The following is an 18,833-nucleotide window of genomic DNA, read 5'->3' as shown; positions in this document are numbered from 1 at the left end:
TTCCAGTCTCCATCTGCCAAATCCCCTCCTCCTTTCAAGTAATCATGGGCTATACATGGCTGTTTAATATTCATAATCATGTGTCACTTTGACATTTTCAAAAGGTTCCCAATCTGAGTCTCTGATGGCATCCTGTACAGGCTATGCATAACAATCTTCTCCTCTGTCATCAATAATTGTAGCTATCCTCAGAGAAGTCACACAGGGGTTGGTGTGTTGAGATGAATACAGGGCTGCTTTATTACTGTAGAGTTTTATTTAAACGGAAAAGCCTAAAGTGGATGTGGAAAGGCTTTTTTAATCCTGAAGACAGTGTGTTTAGGTTCACTGCAAAACACAACTTCAGATAATTCTGCATTCGTCAAAAAACACAGATAACTTTACAGCAGCAGCAGCCTGTGTGAGGTGCCACATGACCACACGGTGGGCGGCAGGTCTGTGCTGTAGCAGACGGGACAACTTCCCTTCTTAACAACATGTAGCTCACATTCCTGGGATTCCTACTCCGAGCTCCCTTTACATAGGGGACCTACCTATGTTTTTAAAAGCTTAAACTACCAATCAGCCTGTATGTGCTTGCTGCATTACCCATAAAAATTAATGTAATCTCACTAGCCACAGATGTTAGGTTTTGAATATCTGCCATTTTCCTGCTCATTTTATTTTATTTTTTTCAGCTGAGGCCTCGGAGAAAAATATAAGTGCAGGGTGATGCAAGGAGCTGTCAGGAATTCAAAAGGAGAAATTTCATCCTATATCTGACAGAAATGGAAATGGACTATCCCTGCAGTGACAAGGAACGCTTACATTTTGTATATAAGTGTGATCTTGTGATTATTTCTTCTGTTAGAACACATTTTTATAAATGTTAAATATGGTAAATACAATGAATATTAAAGTTTAGATAAAAATCAGTGCCTCTTAAATCCCATTTCACTGTATGCCGTCTTTTTATTCCCCTACAAACCACACCATTGAATAGCAATTCAGACTCTGGCCATTTTTATTTCCTTTTGAATGACCTTTAAGGTTGCATAAAGACATCTCGAAGGCTAGCTCCTACAAGATGAGAGCAGGATTATTGATAGAGATGGTAAAAAATGTGTTATTCTGCTTGTTAAAAGGTGAATTGTTTGGGGTTTTTTTTTGATGGTTTAATTTTTTTAATTTTTTTACTGCTTTCTGGAGGACTTAAAACAACCTTGTCCTCACACGACAGGAGAAAGTCCTGGGATTGAACATAAAATAAAGTACAAAATAATGGCTTACAATTAACTCACAGCTGCTCTGTAGTTATGCGGTTTTACAGCATGCCTCGGGGCAGTACATATAGACCCTTGAAATAACTAAAGCTGTAATTAAGGTTGCGACGTTTTCCCTGTTTTTACCCAACCCAGACATCAGGAATACCCAAGTTCTAACGTGGGCAGCAATATTGCTGAGAAAATGTTGCTTATTTCTGTGAGATTAAAACAGTCTTCTTCGTATTAGAAATGTGATGTCTACACGTTCAATCCTCTGCTTGTAGCGACCAGTAGCCATTACTGGTCTGGGACCTGCGCTGCTGACAGCAAACGCATTCTTCTGCTGACACCTAAAGGACAAAAAGGATTCTGTTCCTGCATTGCCAACCATGTTATATCACAGCAATCCAGACAACAAAAGGACAAAATGTCATATTTAAACATCCTTTATTTAAAAAAAACAAAAACAAATAAAATTACAATTCACAGCTTATTGGTAATTACAGCACACATTTGGATGTGATGAACTTTAAATTGAAAAGTATTGCTTTGGTTTTACAAGTACCCACGTGCACTGAACACTAAACCAACAGGTTCAATCAGCAATGGAAAATTTTAAAGAAAAAAAATGTTTTATTTTAAATAATTTGCTTGATCCAAAGTGAATTTTGTTTCTGTTTGAAAGCAAAAGGACAAAGCAGATACTTGATTCCGTCACAAAATAATACAATAGAAACTGGAGTGTAAATAAAGCTTAAAAAAAAAAAAAAGTTTAAAAATAGAGTGTCTATAAAATATTTATAGATGCACAGAAAATGTCATGGAAGCCTCTGTTAGCGCTGAAGTGTTTAGAAGATGCATAATTTAGGAGATATGACAGATTGAATAAATTATGGACAAAATACTTAAGAGACTGCGCTCGGCGATGACGGATGTGATAATTAATCTGCCCGCTCCTTTAATTTTGGGCTTCTCGCGTCTGCAGAAGGCAAAGACGACGCAGATCACCACAATAACTTCATATTGTAATCTCAGCACTTTCAGCAATCTTTCACAGATTATATTTTCAATTATGCACATTATTAGCATCGTACTCTTCAAAGGATTGAGACGAACATTCATACAAGCTGGTGCACCGTAATGGTAAAAAGAAAGACTCATCTTGAAAAAAGACGCGTCAAGGAAAAATAAAATGTTCACATGGCAGACAATACAGAAAACACCTTTCAGGACCACCAAAGTGGATGTAGTGTTTCCAACATATACATCAAATCCAATTACAGTTAAATAACAGGACTTGCCTTGATTTTATGTATTTCCAAGTAAACCGGATGATGAAAAGTGTCTAGTGTCAGAGAAAATACATTAAAAGGTCTTGTCATAAGAAATTACAGTGTATTTACTTCGTATCAAACAGAAAGAATGAGTCACGTACAGTATTTTTGATATACACACTGCTTTCGAATGAAAAGTCCTCCATCAGACATATTCAGCTGTGTTATCTGTAATATTGCACATTATAATATACTCAATGACATTATGGTGTCCAGTACCGCTACCTCCACCAGAAAAGACCCCCATTGGGCAGCGTTACAACTGGGAGAAAGCAGCCATTTGTGTAACTGAGCACACCGCATGGGAGGACAATGATGCCAACCAGTGACTTACAATATCTTAACAACACAGTTGAAATTCTTTAAAAAAAGCAAAACAAAAACAGTTTCTTTTGGAGTTCTCAGACTGCCTACACCTGGTGAAATGTCTTCATACATTCTTTATTTCAGCTGTTACTAAACTAATTCAATTCTAATTTAAAAAGTACCGTACATTTCAAAAGGGACTCTTGAAAAATCTGAGCAATCGCTACAAGCATTTAATAATGAGCCCTCGCCCTCATCTACTGCCTCATGCAAGCAAGTTTTCTTGGAAAACTTACAAGTAGACAACCTCTGAATAACTTAAAAACACAATGCTGGCCTACATAAAAATAAAGGTTTGTATCTATTATATAAAAGTTCCAGCAGCAATTTCTCAGAAGCTCCATTCCCTGCTTTGAGGCACATGTGCAGCCTGTGGATAGCTGGTGGTCTGACATTTCTGCGATAACCACCGCTGTATCAGGCTTCATGCACAGTGAAAGGTAACACCTCCCATTTATCCAAAGCGTTATTGATTTTATTCATAAATCTAAAAAAATATATAGATGTACAATACCTCGTGGAGTCATTTTTGTCAAGGCACATATGCAAATATGCACTTTTGATATTTACTGATTTGAGTATTTACCAAAGTGCAACACTTCAGTGCCCCCTTGTGAAGGGACACATAGGTTACCAGTAAAAAAAAAAAAAAAAAAAAAAAAAAAAAAAAAATAGACAGCTCCGCTTTAAAATACCTTTGATATCGACATTAAATTAAAGGACATTCCCACTGAAAAAGCAACAACATACTAAAAGTTTTTGCAACTTGTTTTGGTTCGTTTAGTTGAGCAGCTGCAGCCAGTACATCAGCTCAATCATGCCTGTTGTATTCAAAATAGTCAAAAGCACAAGCATTACATCCAAGTGTTGCGAACCAAAATCAAGGTTATAAATCCCACTGAATGCATTGGACGTCTGAATCATAACAATCAAGTCAATACTGCAAAGTTTCTGCCCTCTAGTGGTCAAAGCCTGCTTGACGCAATCATTAAAACTATGTGAAAAGGTTTTATTGGGAGTGTACTGCACTTATATATATCCAAACTGCCCTTAATGCACACAGGAAGACAGAGACAATCACTTGTGTTACCTGACTTGGTGACTAAAAGTCACCTACACCCCTAAGCAGGAGTTGTACTTGGTAAAAAGTTTAAGCGATGGGTGGTGGCACAACGGTTGCCCTCTTCACCCTAAATTCAAGCCTCGAGACTTTTTTAGCGAACGTGCAGGAGCACAGGTTTCACTGCTATTTTTAAGTGCTGTTTCCGTGCTCTTGCTCAAAAAGCAGCATGGCAAGTTGGGAGCGAGAACCGATGCTCTCCAAGTTGCTCTGAACACATCTGTGATAGATGTCCTCACTGAGTCTTGGGTTGCAGACTTCATAAAGGTATTGCTGGCGTAACGCTGGCTCTATTGCCCTGAATACGTGCAGACCTGAATACTTTACGAACATTTCGTAGATATCCATGTTCTCTAGAATCTCCTCGTTTTCTTGGACGTCCGCCACCATCCGACTGCGCGTCGTCATGTAGTCCGAGTTGTAGAAGCACGTTTCATCAAACGACCTGCGGTCAAAAAGGCCCGCGTCCTTGACCAGATCAAGTGTGTCTGGATGTGGCTGGTTGTGATAAGCCACGTCGGGGTTGTACTCCTGAAAATGAATGGGGAAGAATACTTGCCAATTGTTAATGGCATTCATGCGACAGCGATTCAGAAACTCCGAATTGATGTTTGTGTTGACTTCAGCCAGGAAGAAGAGCGTGTCGACGGGGTGCTTCTTTGAGATGATGTCCATGAATTTGATCTGGGATGGCGTTTCCGTCTTAACACTGATCCACGGGATTTTAACTGCAGGGTATTTGCGTTCATAAACGGTTATCTGAGACTTCACGCTGGCAAATATATCATTCTGGCTAACTTGTTGGGCCTCCACTGGGTCATAAATAAACAAGAAGGTTAGGATTGCATTTTCGCTGGTCTCAAAGGCATTCGAGGCAAAGACTTCAAGAAAGTGATCGACGTAGCTCCGGTCCTGCAGAGTAAGCGGTATAATAATGTGGACCCTTGTAGCTTCAGTGACATATGGCATGGGAATGATCTCTATCTGGCTCAAAGGTCGCACCAGATGAACCCTCTTTGTGATGGAGCGGCTGTGACCTTTCTGATTAACAGCCTCCAGCTGAAGGTCTAAGGTGTACTCCATCCCCCTAATGGGGTCAAAGCGTCTGTAGCCATTAATCAGTTGCTGCTTCTTTAAGTGTATAATGGGCATGTACTTCTTGTTCAGCTCTCCTATGGCGGTGTCAATGACATCCGCCACGTCCATGCGGTCAATGCCGCGCAACTCGCACTTGGGTGAGCCATCAATGCACGAATAAATCTCCTCCTCTGTGAAGTATTCCCATTTCAGAACTTCAAACCGAGACTTTGGTTCAAAAGGAGGATTGATCCCCACTGGCCACTGGGCGCTTCGATTCCCCTCAAAAGCAACAACACTCACATTCTTTATTTCTGCCTGTGGAAACACAATAAGTGTTAAAATAGACACATTTAACCCAGCTCGTACTACACTGAAATTGTGGTATTTTTGTGCCAACAATGGAGGCGAGCAGGCAGGTTTTTATTTGTGACTGATCCATGGGTGATTTGCGACACTTGAAAATCAGCTTACCTGCAGCTTAGCAATCTCATCATAAGTCTTCTGGAGTTCAATCTCAGTGAAGAATCTGTGCAGGCGGTACATCTGCTCCGGGTCAGACACTGGATGGACGGTCAGGGCTTTCTTAAACTCTTCACTCTGTTCTTTGCTTGGATCAGAGTTTTTTGCCAACTCATAATGGTGGTAGTGAAGTCCCTGAAAGGAATCACACAGGTCCTTTCATGAGGTGCGACGACACAAACACGCCTATTGTTATTCCAAGCTGTCAGCTGTTATGCAGCGCTGCTTTCATTCAAACAAACATTACATGCCATCCAGGCAGCATCTTGTGCTCGTCTCTGCTGCAAGGCTGACCATAATTGCACAGTGAACTGTAGACAGATTCTTTTTTTTTTTTCGTTTAAATAAAACAAGACGGTTTATAACTGGAGATTTTTACAGTTAGACTTTTGGTCATTTTTAGGGATGTGTTTATTTTGGGCACTCTTAACGGTGTCTCTCACTTTAGTAACAGGCTTGAAGGAGGAGAAAAAAAAAAGGAGGAAACTAACAGAAGTGACTGACACAGGCGGCAGAATCCCACTTACAGACATGGTCACTTAAGCTGAAAACAAAGTAACCACCTAAGGAGCTTGAGTGATTAAAAAAAGTGAACCCAATCTGATCAAGCTATTAAAAGAACAAAGAACAGAGACAATGCTTAACTGAGCAGTGAAGCAATTCTGTTGGAAATGTTTGCCAACTTACACCCTGTAGCTGAAGACTTAGTGAAGCCTAATTGTCACCAGTGTTCTCTTTCTTAGCAGAAAAAAAAATGCCTGGGTCTGTGTTCAAGCTATTTTCTTTAGCCATTTGAGGCCTTTTAGCTTGCCTCTGTTTCTCCCCTTATCTTGGGGGTGTGGGAGTGTGAGGGGACTCTGGTGGAGCTATTCTGGCTCAGGGCACTTAAGATAGCCAAGTTATTCACTCTCAGCTATGGTACAAGATGGTTTCCTGCTTTGGGGGAAGGCCAAGTAAGGGTAAATAGAAGCTAAAAAGATTTTTACATGTATGGAAAATAATACAAACAAAACCAAAACTTTAGTATGGGTGAAGCAGACTTCCTGAATGACACAACCAATCGCCTAAAGGGTGGTCAGACAGAGCTTGTTTGACCTTAAATGTTAATGACATTACAGGCGCAGAGCATGTTGACCCACAGGGGATTTTCACGCCATTGAATCTAAGCTGAACTGTGAGCTGTGCTTTCTTTGCCTGTTTGCTTATTCCACAGTGCTGCTGGAGATGCAAAAAATGCAAGGCTAAAGGGTATTAGCAAACCACTCTGTAACACAAATACCATCTCTGTACTTGCATGGTAATTACAGTTTTATATAGCTAGCTGTCCATCAGCTTTAAGTGCTTTCCCAGAGGCAAAGCATGATTTGTACTGTGAGGGCTAAACTAATAAAAAACTAAAAAGTTTTTTAAAATAACTGCTATGACCTATCACATGGCTGTTCTGAATGAAAGACTTTGTGCAAGTCTTCTTTATGGTTTGATACACAAATAAATGCACTATTAAAAAGGTGTTTGGTCTTTCAAAGACTGTATAAAAGTTTCTGTGTCCCAAACGTAGATTTAAGTGCTTTAAACCTGCATTACTTCAGAAAGCCAGCAGACAGCGACTTTTCTGGCTGTCAGTATGTCCTATTGCATAGAAGTCTATAGGGTCATAGGATTCTAAATCCACTTCTCAACCTACCTCATATTCGCCAACGCAGTTTATGCTGGTGTAATCAATGATGCATCGTCCAAGCCACTCATCAGGCCGGGCGCTCAGGATGTCGTTCCTACAATTTTCCAGGAAGGGCTGGAGTCGTAGCAGCAAGCTACGTGACAGCAGGTACCCAAACCCTCCATAGCAGTACCTCCCTTCCATCGCCCCACCTATGAACTCCTCAGGCCTGCCCATGTAAAGTTCTCGATCCATACTCAAGTGCTCCACCAGTGCTTTGATCCGGTCGGCTTCAGTGTAGGCGTCATCTTGGACAAAGTAGAACCAGTCGTATTCATTGATGTAATGGTCGAAAATGTATTTGATGGTCTGGAACATGTTCCATATCAGCCTCTCGTCTCCATGAGAAACCACAAACATGCCGTGAGGGATTTTGCGGCTGCGCGAACCAGTAAAGAAGATCACAGCGTCCAGATGATGGCTGATGGTTCGATTCACAGCTACACCTAAGGTGTTAATGGTGTTTTTGGAGGTCATGACCCCGACAAACAGACGCTCCCGCATCCCCAACTCCGTGCTGATGTACTTGGCCCTGAAAGAGATGTCAAACGGTGACTGAGTCGATGCTGCTTTGAATGAAAACTGCCAACAAAAGAACTAATGATCTAAATAGATCTTATATCATAATATATTATTTTGCATATGTAAAGTACTGTGTAATGACTCTTTGGGAATCACCTTGTTGTTCTTTTTAAATAAATTTAACTAAACAAATTTGGTGTCTAAAGATATAATTTAAAATTGGTTATGCGCCAAGTTGTCTGTTATGTGCAGGCACAAGACTGGTTTTGGTGTCTTTTATTCTTGAATGAATGAATGAATGAATGAATGAATGAAAGAATGCCATAGGTCAGTGTCAAGTGGCTTAACAAACAAAAATAACATTGCTCTGAAAAATGCTCAAGTACGAAGATCAGATTAACTGCTCGTTAATTCACATTCAATGTTCAAATGAAACATTTAAAAGACCTTCAGAACGCCTTGAGAACTATTGCTCAAAATCAGTTAAAAAAAAATGTCAAGAATGTCAGACTCCTTTGAAGTAAAGCAAACTATTGAGGTGTGGCTCAAAAACTGTTGTAGAGTCTTGTAATTTATTGTTCAGCTCATTAAACATCTAGAAATTATTAAATCATTAGAGAAAACAAGGACTAAACAGACATGATGTAGTGACCTATAGTGGTGGATTGTAAGTCTCAAAAGAGAATCACACTGGACTGCCTGATGACTTTACAGCATTTCTGACTAATTTTTTTTTTCCTTCCCCTTTCAAATCTGCAAGAAGATCCTCTAAACATCAGTGTCCAGTCAGGCTTTCGCAATATTTCCATCTTAACAGAAAACACCAAAACAGAGTTTGTTGATTAGATGATTTAAATATCTTGACACACAAGTAACAACTAATGTTCTTCGGAAAAGTAAACATGTAAGAACTTGCATTGTGTTTCATCATTTACCACAACGCCAAACTGATTTTCATTTCCTTGTTATGCTCCACATAGCATTAATAATGGCCTGTTGTTAGAGCTGCAACTGTTGGTCAATAGATCACTCAAGACAGTGGAACAAATTTTAAACAACATTTTTCCCCCAAGAGAATTTGCAGCTGTTCTCTTCACATGTGTGGTCCCACATTAAATATTTGCATTTTGAACTCTCGGTTGGACAAACAGTATATGTGAGAACATCTACATGAGCTCTGGATATCGGTGACCTGGGCCTGTACCGTGAAGCGAGTTCAAAATCCCCAGGGTATCTTTCTGTTATCTGGACTAATTTAACATAGGGCTGGGCGATATGACCCAAAATTCATATCTCGATATTTTTTAGCTGCATGGCGATATAAGATATATATCTCGATTTTTTTTTTTAAAGCCATAAGTTAAGAACAAAAAGAGAGTTCTTAGTCACACTGTGTCCCAGATGTCACACGGGCACTTTTATTTACATACAGCGTAGATATTACTCAAAAATAAATTATCAGCATTTATTAAATAATCATGGTCCATAAATAAAAGAAAACAATGTTGTTTTTGTGCATAACAAAAAGCTCACAATTGTGCAGTCAAAATGTAAACTAATAGACGCTGAGCGTAATAACAAAGAGACAGATTTCACAGCTGCACCACGTCTCTGAACAGGTGCCATTTGTGGTCCTTATACACACACAGTACGTATCACTCCGCGAGGCTCCTCCTCTGTAGCCGTAATCCTCCGACAATCCATCAAGCGGTGCAGCTCCGTAGTTTAGCAAAGTCATATTAAAACATTTTTTGACAGATTGCTGAGCGCTGTGCACCACATAAAATCGGTTCGCGGTCAGTAAGCATAACCAGAATTCATACATAAGGCGCACTGTCGATTTTTGAGAAAAGGAAAGGATTTTAGGCCGTGCAGCCCCTCCGGGCTGCATGTCGTTAGCGCGGTTAGCTCGTTAGTGCGGTTAGCTCGCTAACATGTTGACGCCGTCCAGCCCCACGCACGGTAACTCGCTAACGGAGATTTTCCGCTTTCATCTTGTCATTGCCTGCAGGTGAAGCTATGGGGGAGGGGGAGTTGGGTTCAGTGAAGGAGAGGCGAGGCCGAGTAACGTTGCGTAGAGACAAAAGTGGACGAAAGAGAGGCAAACCTGCGGCTCCACAAGTATAATTATAACGTAACATAGACTATATCGATATAAACGATATTGTCACATCTTATATCTCGTATGAAAATATATCGATATCTTTAAAAAACTCGATATATCGCCCAGCCCTAATTTAACATAACACTGGTGATTGAGATAAGCAGTCACACAAAGCTGGTTATCAACTCACTAAGTTAACCCAGAGTTTCCTAATCTAGATATCAGCGTGTTCACATGAAAAAGGGGTTTTTGGCAACATCTGACCTGTCACACTGATTATTTTACTGGAAGCTGATTTCGCAAAGAAAGAGTAAACTATGATATTAGGAAAATATGAATAGCTTACACAGATATAATGGAATGAACAGCTGCTGCAGTGTGAGAGGAAAAGGACCGTGCAGTAGTTTAGTGTTATAAGTGATACATGATTTCATTAAATGTTTTGGTCCGTGAGACTGGAAGAGACCTACTATATTAACAAAGTTAAGCCTGTTTAAAGACAGAAAGAAAAGCTTGCAACAATACAAGTTGTGTGAGTTAACAGACTATATCATTAAGGATGAGGTATAAACGAGTATTCCATTAAATGAATGTTTAAATTTGCATAGGACAGTTTTGGTTTTTATTCTTTCAGCTCCAGCTTGATGATGGATAACAGTAAAGAATTGATACAAAGAACTGATTTAAAATGTAGGTTTTGTCTAAATGCAATTGATAGAGAGCGCACAAGTACAAACAGGTTTCCCGATTTTGGTATTCATGTTTGCAGAACAACAAAACTGTTGTAAAATCGTTTGCACCCAACAGAGAAAACATGGCAAGGACAACTGAACCTAGAAGTTTTCTTACTGACTCTTCGGGAAAACAAAGTCAAACTGGAGCCATTAAAAACAAACTTTATAACTTTATACCCTCCTGTTATCAAGGTTAGATATCTTCCAAGAAGGCTGGCGCTATTTTCAGAAAACCTGATTGGTCAGGAGGTGGCGACTTTGTACTTGCTGATCTTTAATGTGCAAGGTTCACAGCTTAAGTTACCATAGCAATGAACCTTGGTAAAAAGTGAACCACCTTAATAGTACAGACCAACCTGGGTTAACACCAAAGTTACCTTGATAAGTCAAAATCCTGCTTGGTAGTACAGTCCTCAGGAGTCTCACACCCTACTCTACATTATAAGACAGTGGTTCACATCTTAATTGGCTCAAGTTTACAAAAGTTAGGATGCAACTGAAAACTGAGGATTACCAGACGGAACAGAGTCTGTAATAACAATGGCTATAAAAGACAGTATCAACCTGATCTGGGAAAGCCTACTTCCTTTAGCCCCACATTTAGCTTCATTGGGATTAGGGTTAGGCATAATTCATAAGAACAATTATAAGATGCACCACCCTTTACTGAACAAACCAACGTTTGGCATAAGCTGCCTCTGAAACCTCGGCAATTGCACGTTTTCATCTGTAGCCTCAGCAGAACTTCTTTACGAGGAAAGACCCTTTCTTGGAATTGAACTGAAATTCAGCCACTGTGGGTGCAGAGGCCAGCACTTAAATAAGGTCTTTACTCAGAGAGGGGAAAAAAAATGCAAGTTTGGAGGCATACTGTAGCACAGAAAAAAAAACTAGCTCTACTCTGGCCAGGGTTACACTGGAAAACAGCAGAGGAAGTGGTGCAGACTTCACGTTGTTAGAAGGAAACAGGCTCTGAATCAGCTGTGGCTACCACTGGCTGTCTTATTAGCTTCAATGATGAGGATACTCAATTATAATCGTATAGCTACATGAGAATTAGTGACTGAATGTGTAAAAAAAAAAAAAAAAGTCTTTGAATGCAATTTTCTCAGCTCCCTCACTAATTAACACTCTTTGCAAACTCCTGTAATCACATTTCTCCATTGAAGTAACTGTTAAACCTGCAATTTCAGCAGCTTTTCTGCCTCTTAATCATGTTTGGTGCGCATCTACAGATGTGCACGTCTCTTGTGAGGCATCTTGTCCTCACTTTACTTGAGCCTGTAAACTTGCGCCAACCAAACCTAGATCTTTGTCTCCACTTATGGGACACAGGAACAATGGTGTGCACAGAAAGTAGGACACCTGGCCACGTTACCCGCGCAGGCGTTATGATGTGAAGTCACACAATGAGTGATTTCAACATCATCATAATCATGACCATCAGAGACCAGTCATCATTAGAGGGGATGATCTACACAGCGGCCTGCTGTGCTGTAGTGTATAGCAACGTGCTGTCAGGCTGTGCTCTCCCAGTCAAAGTGAACCAACAAACACAAGTTACCTGAAAACTTTCTTTGGGGCGCTCGGCTGGATCTGTTTGTACGGGACTATTCTTGGTTGAAAATCCTCTTCGGACGTCACATCGTTGACAGCAGAAATAGAGTTGGGCTTTCGGGCTCCTTTGAGCAGTCCATCCTTACCTAAAGACACAGCCTCCCCTTCCTTACTGTCCGGAGAACACGCGTCTTCCGACCAGCTCACGCTCAGTAAACTCAGCGTGAAGCCTAAAGAAATACCGATCACCACCGGGCCGAGCGACCGCAGCACAGAAATTAACAACGAAAATCTCATCTTGAGCGTCGGATCTCTCTGTCCGGCAGTCCCGCTTCGGTCGCTTTCAAGGCGTCCAAACAGGCCTCTGGACTGGGACAGCTCGACTCTTCATCGAAGTGGAGCATCCAGAGACAACTTGAGGAAAAGATGCAGCTTCTTCCTTTAATTTTACGCAGGACTCTTACGTGTCAGTCTAGCTCATGCTTGGCTCCGCCCCCTCCTGCTTGGCGTGTCACAGGCGGGACTACTTGCACATTTATGTGTGTGTGTGCGTGCTGAGCGGGGCGGAGGGATATTGGCCAATCGTATTTATCGATTCGTGTTTTGGGACACGGATTTACCCCGCTTGTTTTAGTGTCTCTGAACACAATTTTAATCTCCGTGCCCATGAGCGCCAAATAGATATTTTCCACTTCAAAATAATGACACCCACTCCTGATATCCGATTACGAGTTCGCCTTGGGAAGGTGGGAACGACGCCTCCTCCTTAGCTACATGTTAAACACCAAAGAAACTAAATTAAATTAAAGTTTAGGATTAAAGCTATTTTTATTTTTAAGAACTGGGTATCCTTTTAGTGGTTGCCAGGGTGACCCTTCTCCAGGTAAAGACTCTAGATAACCTGCTACAGGGGCTGCAGACAGGAAACATGCTGAAATAGGGCCATTTGTGTTCAGGTGCACGTACAGATTTTCTTTGGGGGGGGGGGCTAGATCACCTTTCATGGCCTTGGACATCCAGCATGACACGATGAGTTACGACTGACGACAGGTAAGACGCAGGTGAGGGAGAGCTGAAACACAGCCAGGGTCCTGTCTACCTGGACCAGGTGATGGCCTCTTTTCACAAGCTCAAATTAAAGAACTTCAGCAGCTGCTGTCATCGTTTCACTGCCCCCCTCCCTTCCCTTCCTTTTTCAAATTCAGCTTACACCGAAGTAACAAACAGGTAACCTTAATAGCTGAAATTAAGGGCATAAGAATGAGAAAACAATGATTGTTTTTATTTTATTCAATCTAATTAATGATTAGATATTATTACAATAAAGAACAGTTAACCTTGCTGTGTTAATAGATAACAGTTTTGCAGTTTTCTGACCTTTTTACTTTTACAGCATACCTTTGCTAATTCATATAGTGTTCCAATTTTCTGAAATAAATTGAAACTGCCGTAAGTATTTGTGGCACAAATCCTGGAAAGATTCCTCTGAGATTTTGGTGCATATTGACACGATAACATCAGCTGCACGATGATGCCAATCTTTACCACATTCCAGTGCTGCTCTGCTGGATTGTGATCTGGTGACTGTGGAGGCCATTTGAGCACAGCAAAACTGACTGTCATGTTCAAGAAACCAGCGTGAGCTTTCTCCTTCTGGATGGCAATGCTCAGTTGGTGATACTGGGTGGAAAGTGTGCCAAAATATATATTAATTATTATTATTTATGTTAATAAAAACAACATGGTTGTTTCAGGTTGTTTACGCCGAGTTCCTACCTAACTATCTGAATGCTTTAGCAGAAATCAAGACTCATCAAATAAACAAACAACATGTTTCCAGTCTTATTTTGTCCAATTTTGTTGAAACCGTGTGAACTGTAGCTTCACTTTCCTGTTCTTATCAGACAGGAGTGTCACCCGGTGTGGTTTTCTGCTGCTGGAGCCCATCTGCTTCAAGGTTTGACCTGTTATAGTTTCAGAGATGAGTGATTATTCACGTTGCTGTTGCCTTCCTGTCAGCTCAAAGCAGTTTGTACATTCTCTCCTGATGTCTGGAATCAACAGGTATTCTCACACATTGGACTGGCGCTCACTGGATATTTTCTCTTCTTTTGGACCATTCTCTGTAACTTCTGGAGATGTTTGTGTTTGAAAATCCCTGCAGATCAACAGCTTCTGTTATAACCAGACCAGCTTGTCTGGCTCCAACAACGAGTCTGCATCCAAAGTCACGTGAATTGCCTTTTGTTCCTCATTCTGATGCTCGGTTGAGCTTCAGCAGGTCCACAATATGCACTGAGTTGCTGCCATGTAATTGGCTGATTAGATATTTAGGTAAAGTAGCCTTAGAATATATATAATAAGCTGAAATGTAACACTTACAAGAGGCATTTTTCTGCATCTAATAATAATATAATAATAATACTGAAGTATACCTTTATTATACTGATGTACCTTTATTTTCTAGAAGTCGTCATGCAAAACTTAGTTGTATGGAGAATTTTTGCAATGTAATATTTTTCCACTTCAAAGGGCAAACTTCCTCCACTGCTGTTTACACGACATGCAACTTCATGCCTTTCCCTCCAAACACAGGAACACCTTCATTAGCACACTGATACCACCCAGGTGTATCACTACATGCCACTGCAGGCCCTTTTTTCTTCTCACTAAAAGCTGCACACTAACCACTCATTAACTGCTGGACACCAACAAGGATTTTCAACCTCAAATTCAGGCGTTAAATCCTCATTTTATATAAGATAAGATAAGAGATAAGATAGAACTTTATTAATCCCTCGGGTGGGTTCCTCTGGGAAATTCGACTTCCAAAAAGCACAGCAACGACCGAAGTTACAGTTACAGAATTGTTATATATATATATATATATATATACACACACACACACACACACACACACACACACACATATATAAATACAGAGACAAATATAAATAAAATATACAAAGGGGATAAATAGAATAAATAGGAATAAAAAATAAAAATACAAGTGAATTGCACATTTCAAGTATTGAGTCTATTGCACTGTTGACTATTTACAAAAAGTATTGCACAAGGTATTGTACAGTGAGGTGAAGAGGCACTACAGCTTAGTTGTTCCCCCCTCCTTTGTCCTCCTGTTTCCCCTCCCTCTCCCCTCCAGAGAGGAGTTAAACAGTTTGATGGCGTGTGGGACAAAGGACCCATATCAGATGCTACAGATATGGGCTCGCCTGTTTTTCGCTGTAACAGTGAAAAACATTACCAGCTGTATCTTAAGTTTCTCTCTGCCGCTGCCCCGTGTGCGTTTTATTAACAATTTCCGCTCCTCCACCTGGTTCTGCTATTCTCTGTTGGCTTCTGTGCTCCTCGTCCAGATGTCGGACGCTCCGTGCTCTGTGGTCTGTGCAGTCCACCCTTCAGCTGCCTCCTGATTTCACCCTCCTCACTGAGACTTCCATTCTCTCCTCCTCTGACATCTGCTGATTAATTTTTAATGGGGGAGTTTAAAAGACATTAAAAGCCTGACATGATTCAATATGGTCTTTGTGCCACTGCTTGCACGGAAGCATGCAATGCTTTCTTTGTGTGTTATCATCTCTTGGAGTCATAGCTGTGGGCGTACGTTGTTTGAACAGACATTAATAGGTAAAGACAGACCAAAAACCCAGGTATCCCTTTAAAAAGTGAGACTTGTTTGATTATATAAGGCCTGATTTCGGTGACTGAATCTTGTGTCTTTACCTCGTGTCATTACTCTTTTTTTCTGTCGTCACAGCTGTTTGTATCTTTTCTGATCCACATATTTGATTTGGCAAAGATTTTACGCTGCATACCGTTCTTTTTCTTTATCTGGGCTTGGGACCAGAACTAGGAAAACACTCACTCATGAGTCCCGCGTGGGTGTGTTGATAATATACTAAAGTAAAATACATAAACTTAAAGTCTCCTCTTTCAGTGTACTACATGCTTTACATCTTCTGTGATTTTTCAGGTAACATCTCCTGTTCATTCATTTAAATACCAAACAGAGCTCTGCTGATTTGGGCCCCCTGGTGGTAGCAAATATTCTCATCACTTCAGTTATATGGAATCTACTGTAGATCATAAGAGTAAATCAGTGGTAATAGAAGACATTATATCACAGCATTTAGCCATTGGTACTTTGCATTAGTTAATATATTTATTTGACCTTTGACCTTTAACTGCTAGTCTGATAGTCTGATTCTTTTTAGACAATCATTGTAGCCCACCGAGTAAATGAAGGGTGATAGGAGCATTTTTTGTGTTCGATTTCTTGGCATAAAGTTTAAAAAAAACATTACACAATACTGATGATGTTAACTACTGTCTGGTTAAGTGAAAGTTACATCATATTCTAGGGAGGAATGGCATATTGTTTGGCATCAGCAGTGACTGGAACAGAACATTTGATCACTGATGTAAGCACGTATATCATACTTTTTTTTTCATGCTCAAACTGAAGTGCTTTGTCGTTGAGAATTAAGATTGTGTGCTCATTCCTGAGAATCTTCATTACTCAAGGTTTTAATAATCAGTTCACAGTCTGTACACGATAACCCTGACCTTCCTCACCGTCACAATAACTCCCTCAGCTGTGGAAGTAGCTGATATTGTCATGGCACAGCTGCACATGTTTAAAGTACCCAGCTTTATTAGATGACTCATGTCATGGCCCAGAATGGAGGCTACATGATTACATTAGTTACAACTACATTGGAAAGTGAGCCAGTATGAAATATAGAAGCGCCAGGTTTGAGGTTATTGTGTCACCAGTCAAAACTGAGTCTCCAAAGCAGTATCTCACTCACAAATCCAGCTTGTCCTTGAACATTTTTGTCATTAATTTCGAATCTGCGCTTAGAAATCACTGATATAGAGTATAAAGAACACACTGAATACTTTCGGCTGCAAGATTGAGCTTTTTTATGGTTAGCAAAGCCTTGCACACAGATGATATTGTCTCATTTACTCAAACACAGTTTAGATAAATGGTACAGAATATTAAATGATAAAAATCTATCCATCCGTCCATCGCACGATTTGATATCATCGTGTTGGTGTTGTTTCTGGATCAGAAACACCAAACCTTAACCTTAGCTATTGCCCCAATTATGTGTTGGACATCACTCTATCCATTTTCTTCTGCTTGTCTGTGTCCAGGTTAGGAGGCTGCAATTTAACCAGAGATGCCCAGACTGCCCTCTCCCTGTCCACCTCCCCAATCTCCTTCGGGGTGAAACTGAGGTGTTTCCAAGCAGCTGAAGGATATAATCTCCCCAACATGTATGCCCCGGGGTCTCCTCTTGGTAGGACATGCCTGGAACACCTCACTTAGGAGGTGTTCCAAGAGGCTTAGCCCAATAATTGAATCCCATCAACTGGTTCTTTTGATGTGGAGGAGTAGCAGCTCTGTTCTTAATCCCTCCTGAGTAACCAAATTCCTCACGCTTTCTTTAAGGGAGAGGCCAGGTACGATTTAGAAGAAGCTCATTTCTGCGGTTTGTGTCTCTGATCCCTCCGTTAGTACCCAGAGTTTAGCATCATAATCCTCCACCTGTCTGTTTGCTGTTTTGTGTTTTTCCCTTTGTCCAAAGTCTACATAGGGCTGGGCAGGTGAAGGTCTGCTTATAGGTGGAGTCCTTGTTTCCCACGCTTGGTCATCACACCTGCTGCTCATCAAGGCTCATTTTCACCCAGTATTTAAATCAGCTCTAACATCCACTCTCGTCCAGCTTGTCTTTTATGTCAGTGTGGTAATCAGGCCCTTAACTTCCTCATGTTCATTTAAGTGTTCCCGTTTCTACATTTCTCTGTTTTCCAGTGTTCCCCATCACACTGAGGGGTGGTTCCTTCTCCAGAATAACCCACCTGAGCTGGTCAAGCTGGTCTTCCCCTTCATCTGAGATCTCATCAACTCACCTGCCTGCCCATCCTCCTACAACTGTTCTTAGGATTCAATCAGACCAGTAGTCCCCCATTAAAAATCCTCCTCCGATTAACCAAGTTAGTTATTTTAACCATAAAAATAATAATTCAAAGTATGCTTAGTTTATCCATAATTATTCAAACCAAAACCTATTTTCAAATTATACATCCTACAATAATAATATAGTGAAATGACAGTGAAAACTATTCATTTTTCTCATATATGCCCCAATCAACCATATGTTGAACATATATGTTACATATGTTAAACAAGATTTTTCTGGGCTCTTTTTGTATTCTTGAAATTTTTGAACAAAATTTAAGTAGGCTTTCAATCATCAGTATATATTAATATAATTAATGTTCTCTGGAGATTGTGAAATAAATTTATTGTTTTTGCCTGTATGTGGCTGTTTCAGTTGTCTTAAAATATATCTATGTCTATGTCGATCGTTTATTTTGTGGAAAAGGTGTTTTCCTATCACATACAAAAAATAATCACTGATAAACTTCAGTCAGCAACGGGAACCCCCTTTGTGTTTGCAACCCAGTTTCCCCACATTCCTGGTGAGTCTGTGAATGCTCCA

The 18,833-nt window shown here is 40.5% G+C and overlaps 1 protein-coding gene across 1 annotated transcript; it reads right to left on the bottom strand.

Annotated features, from left to right (window-relative positions):
- Positions 1-1,691: 1,691 nt before the first annotated feature.
- chpfa (chondroitin polymerizing factor a) lies at positions 1,692-12,773 on the bottom strand. The gene is made up of 4 exons (XM_085384873.1): positions 12,305-12,773; positions 7,348-7,912; positions 5,616-5,798; positions 1,692-5,459 (listed from the first exon to the last, which is right to left on the bottom strand). The coding sequence occupies exons 1-4, from the start codon at positions 12,592-12,594 to the stop codon at positions 4,197-4,199; spliced, it is 2,301 nt and encodes a 766-aa protein (XP_085240999.1). The 5' UTR covers positions 12,595-12,773; the 3' UTR covers positions 1,692-4,196.
- Positions 12,774-18,833: the final 6,060 nt, after the last annotated feature.

The sequence above is a fragment of the Rhamphochromis longiceps genome, linkage group LG16 (genome assembly GCF_057381845.1).
Source record: "Rhamphochromis longiceps isolate RC_006_pf linkage group LG16, R_longiceps_female_GT1.1, whole genome shotgun sequence".
Taxonomy (NCBI): Eukaryota; Metazoa; Chordata; class Actinopteri; order Cichliformes; family Cichlidae; genus Rhamphochromis; species Rhamphochromis longiceps.
The sequence above is the reverse complement of the archived record's forward strand: the minus strand, read 5'-3'. Positions and strand labels throughout refer to the sequence as shown.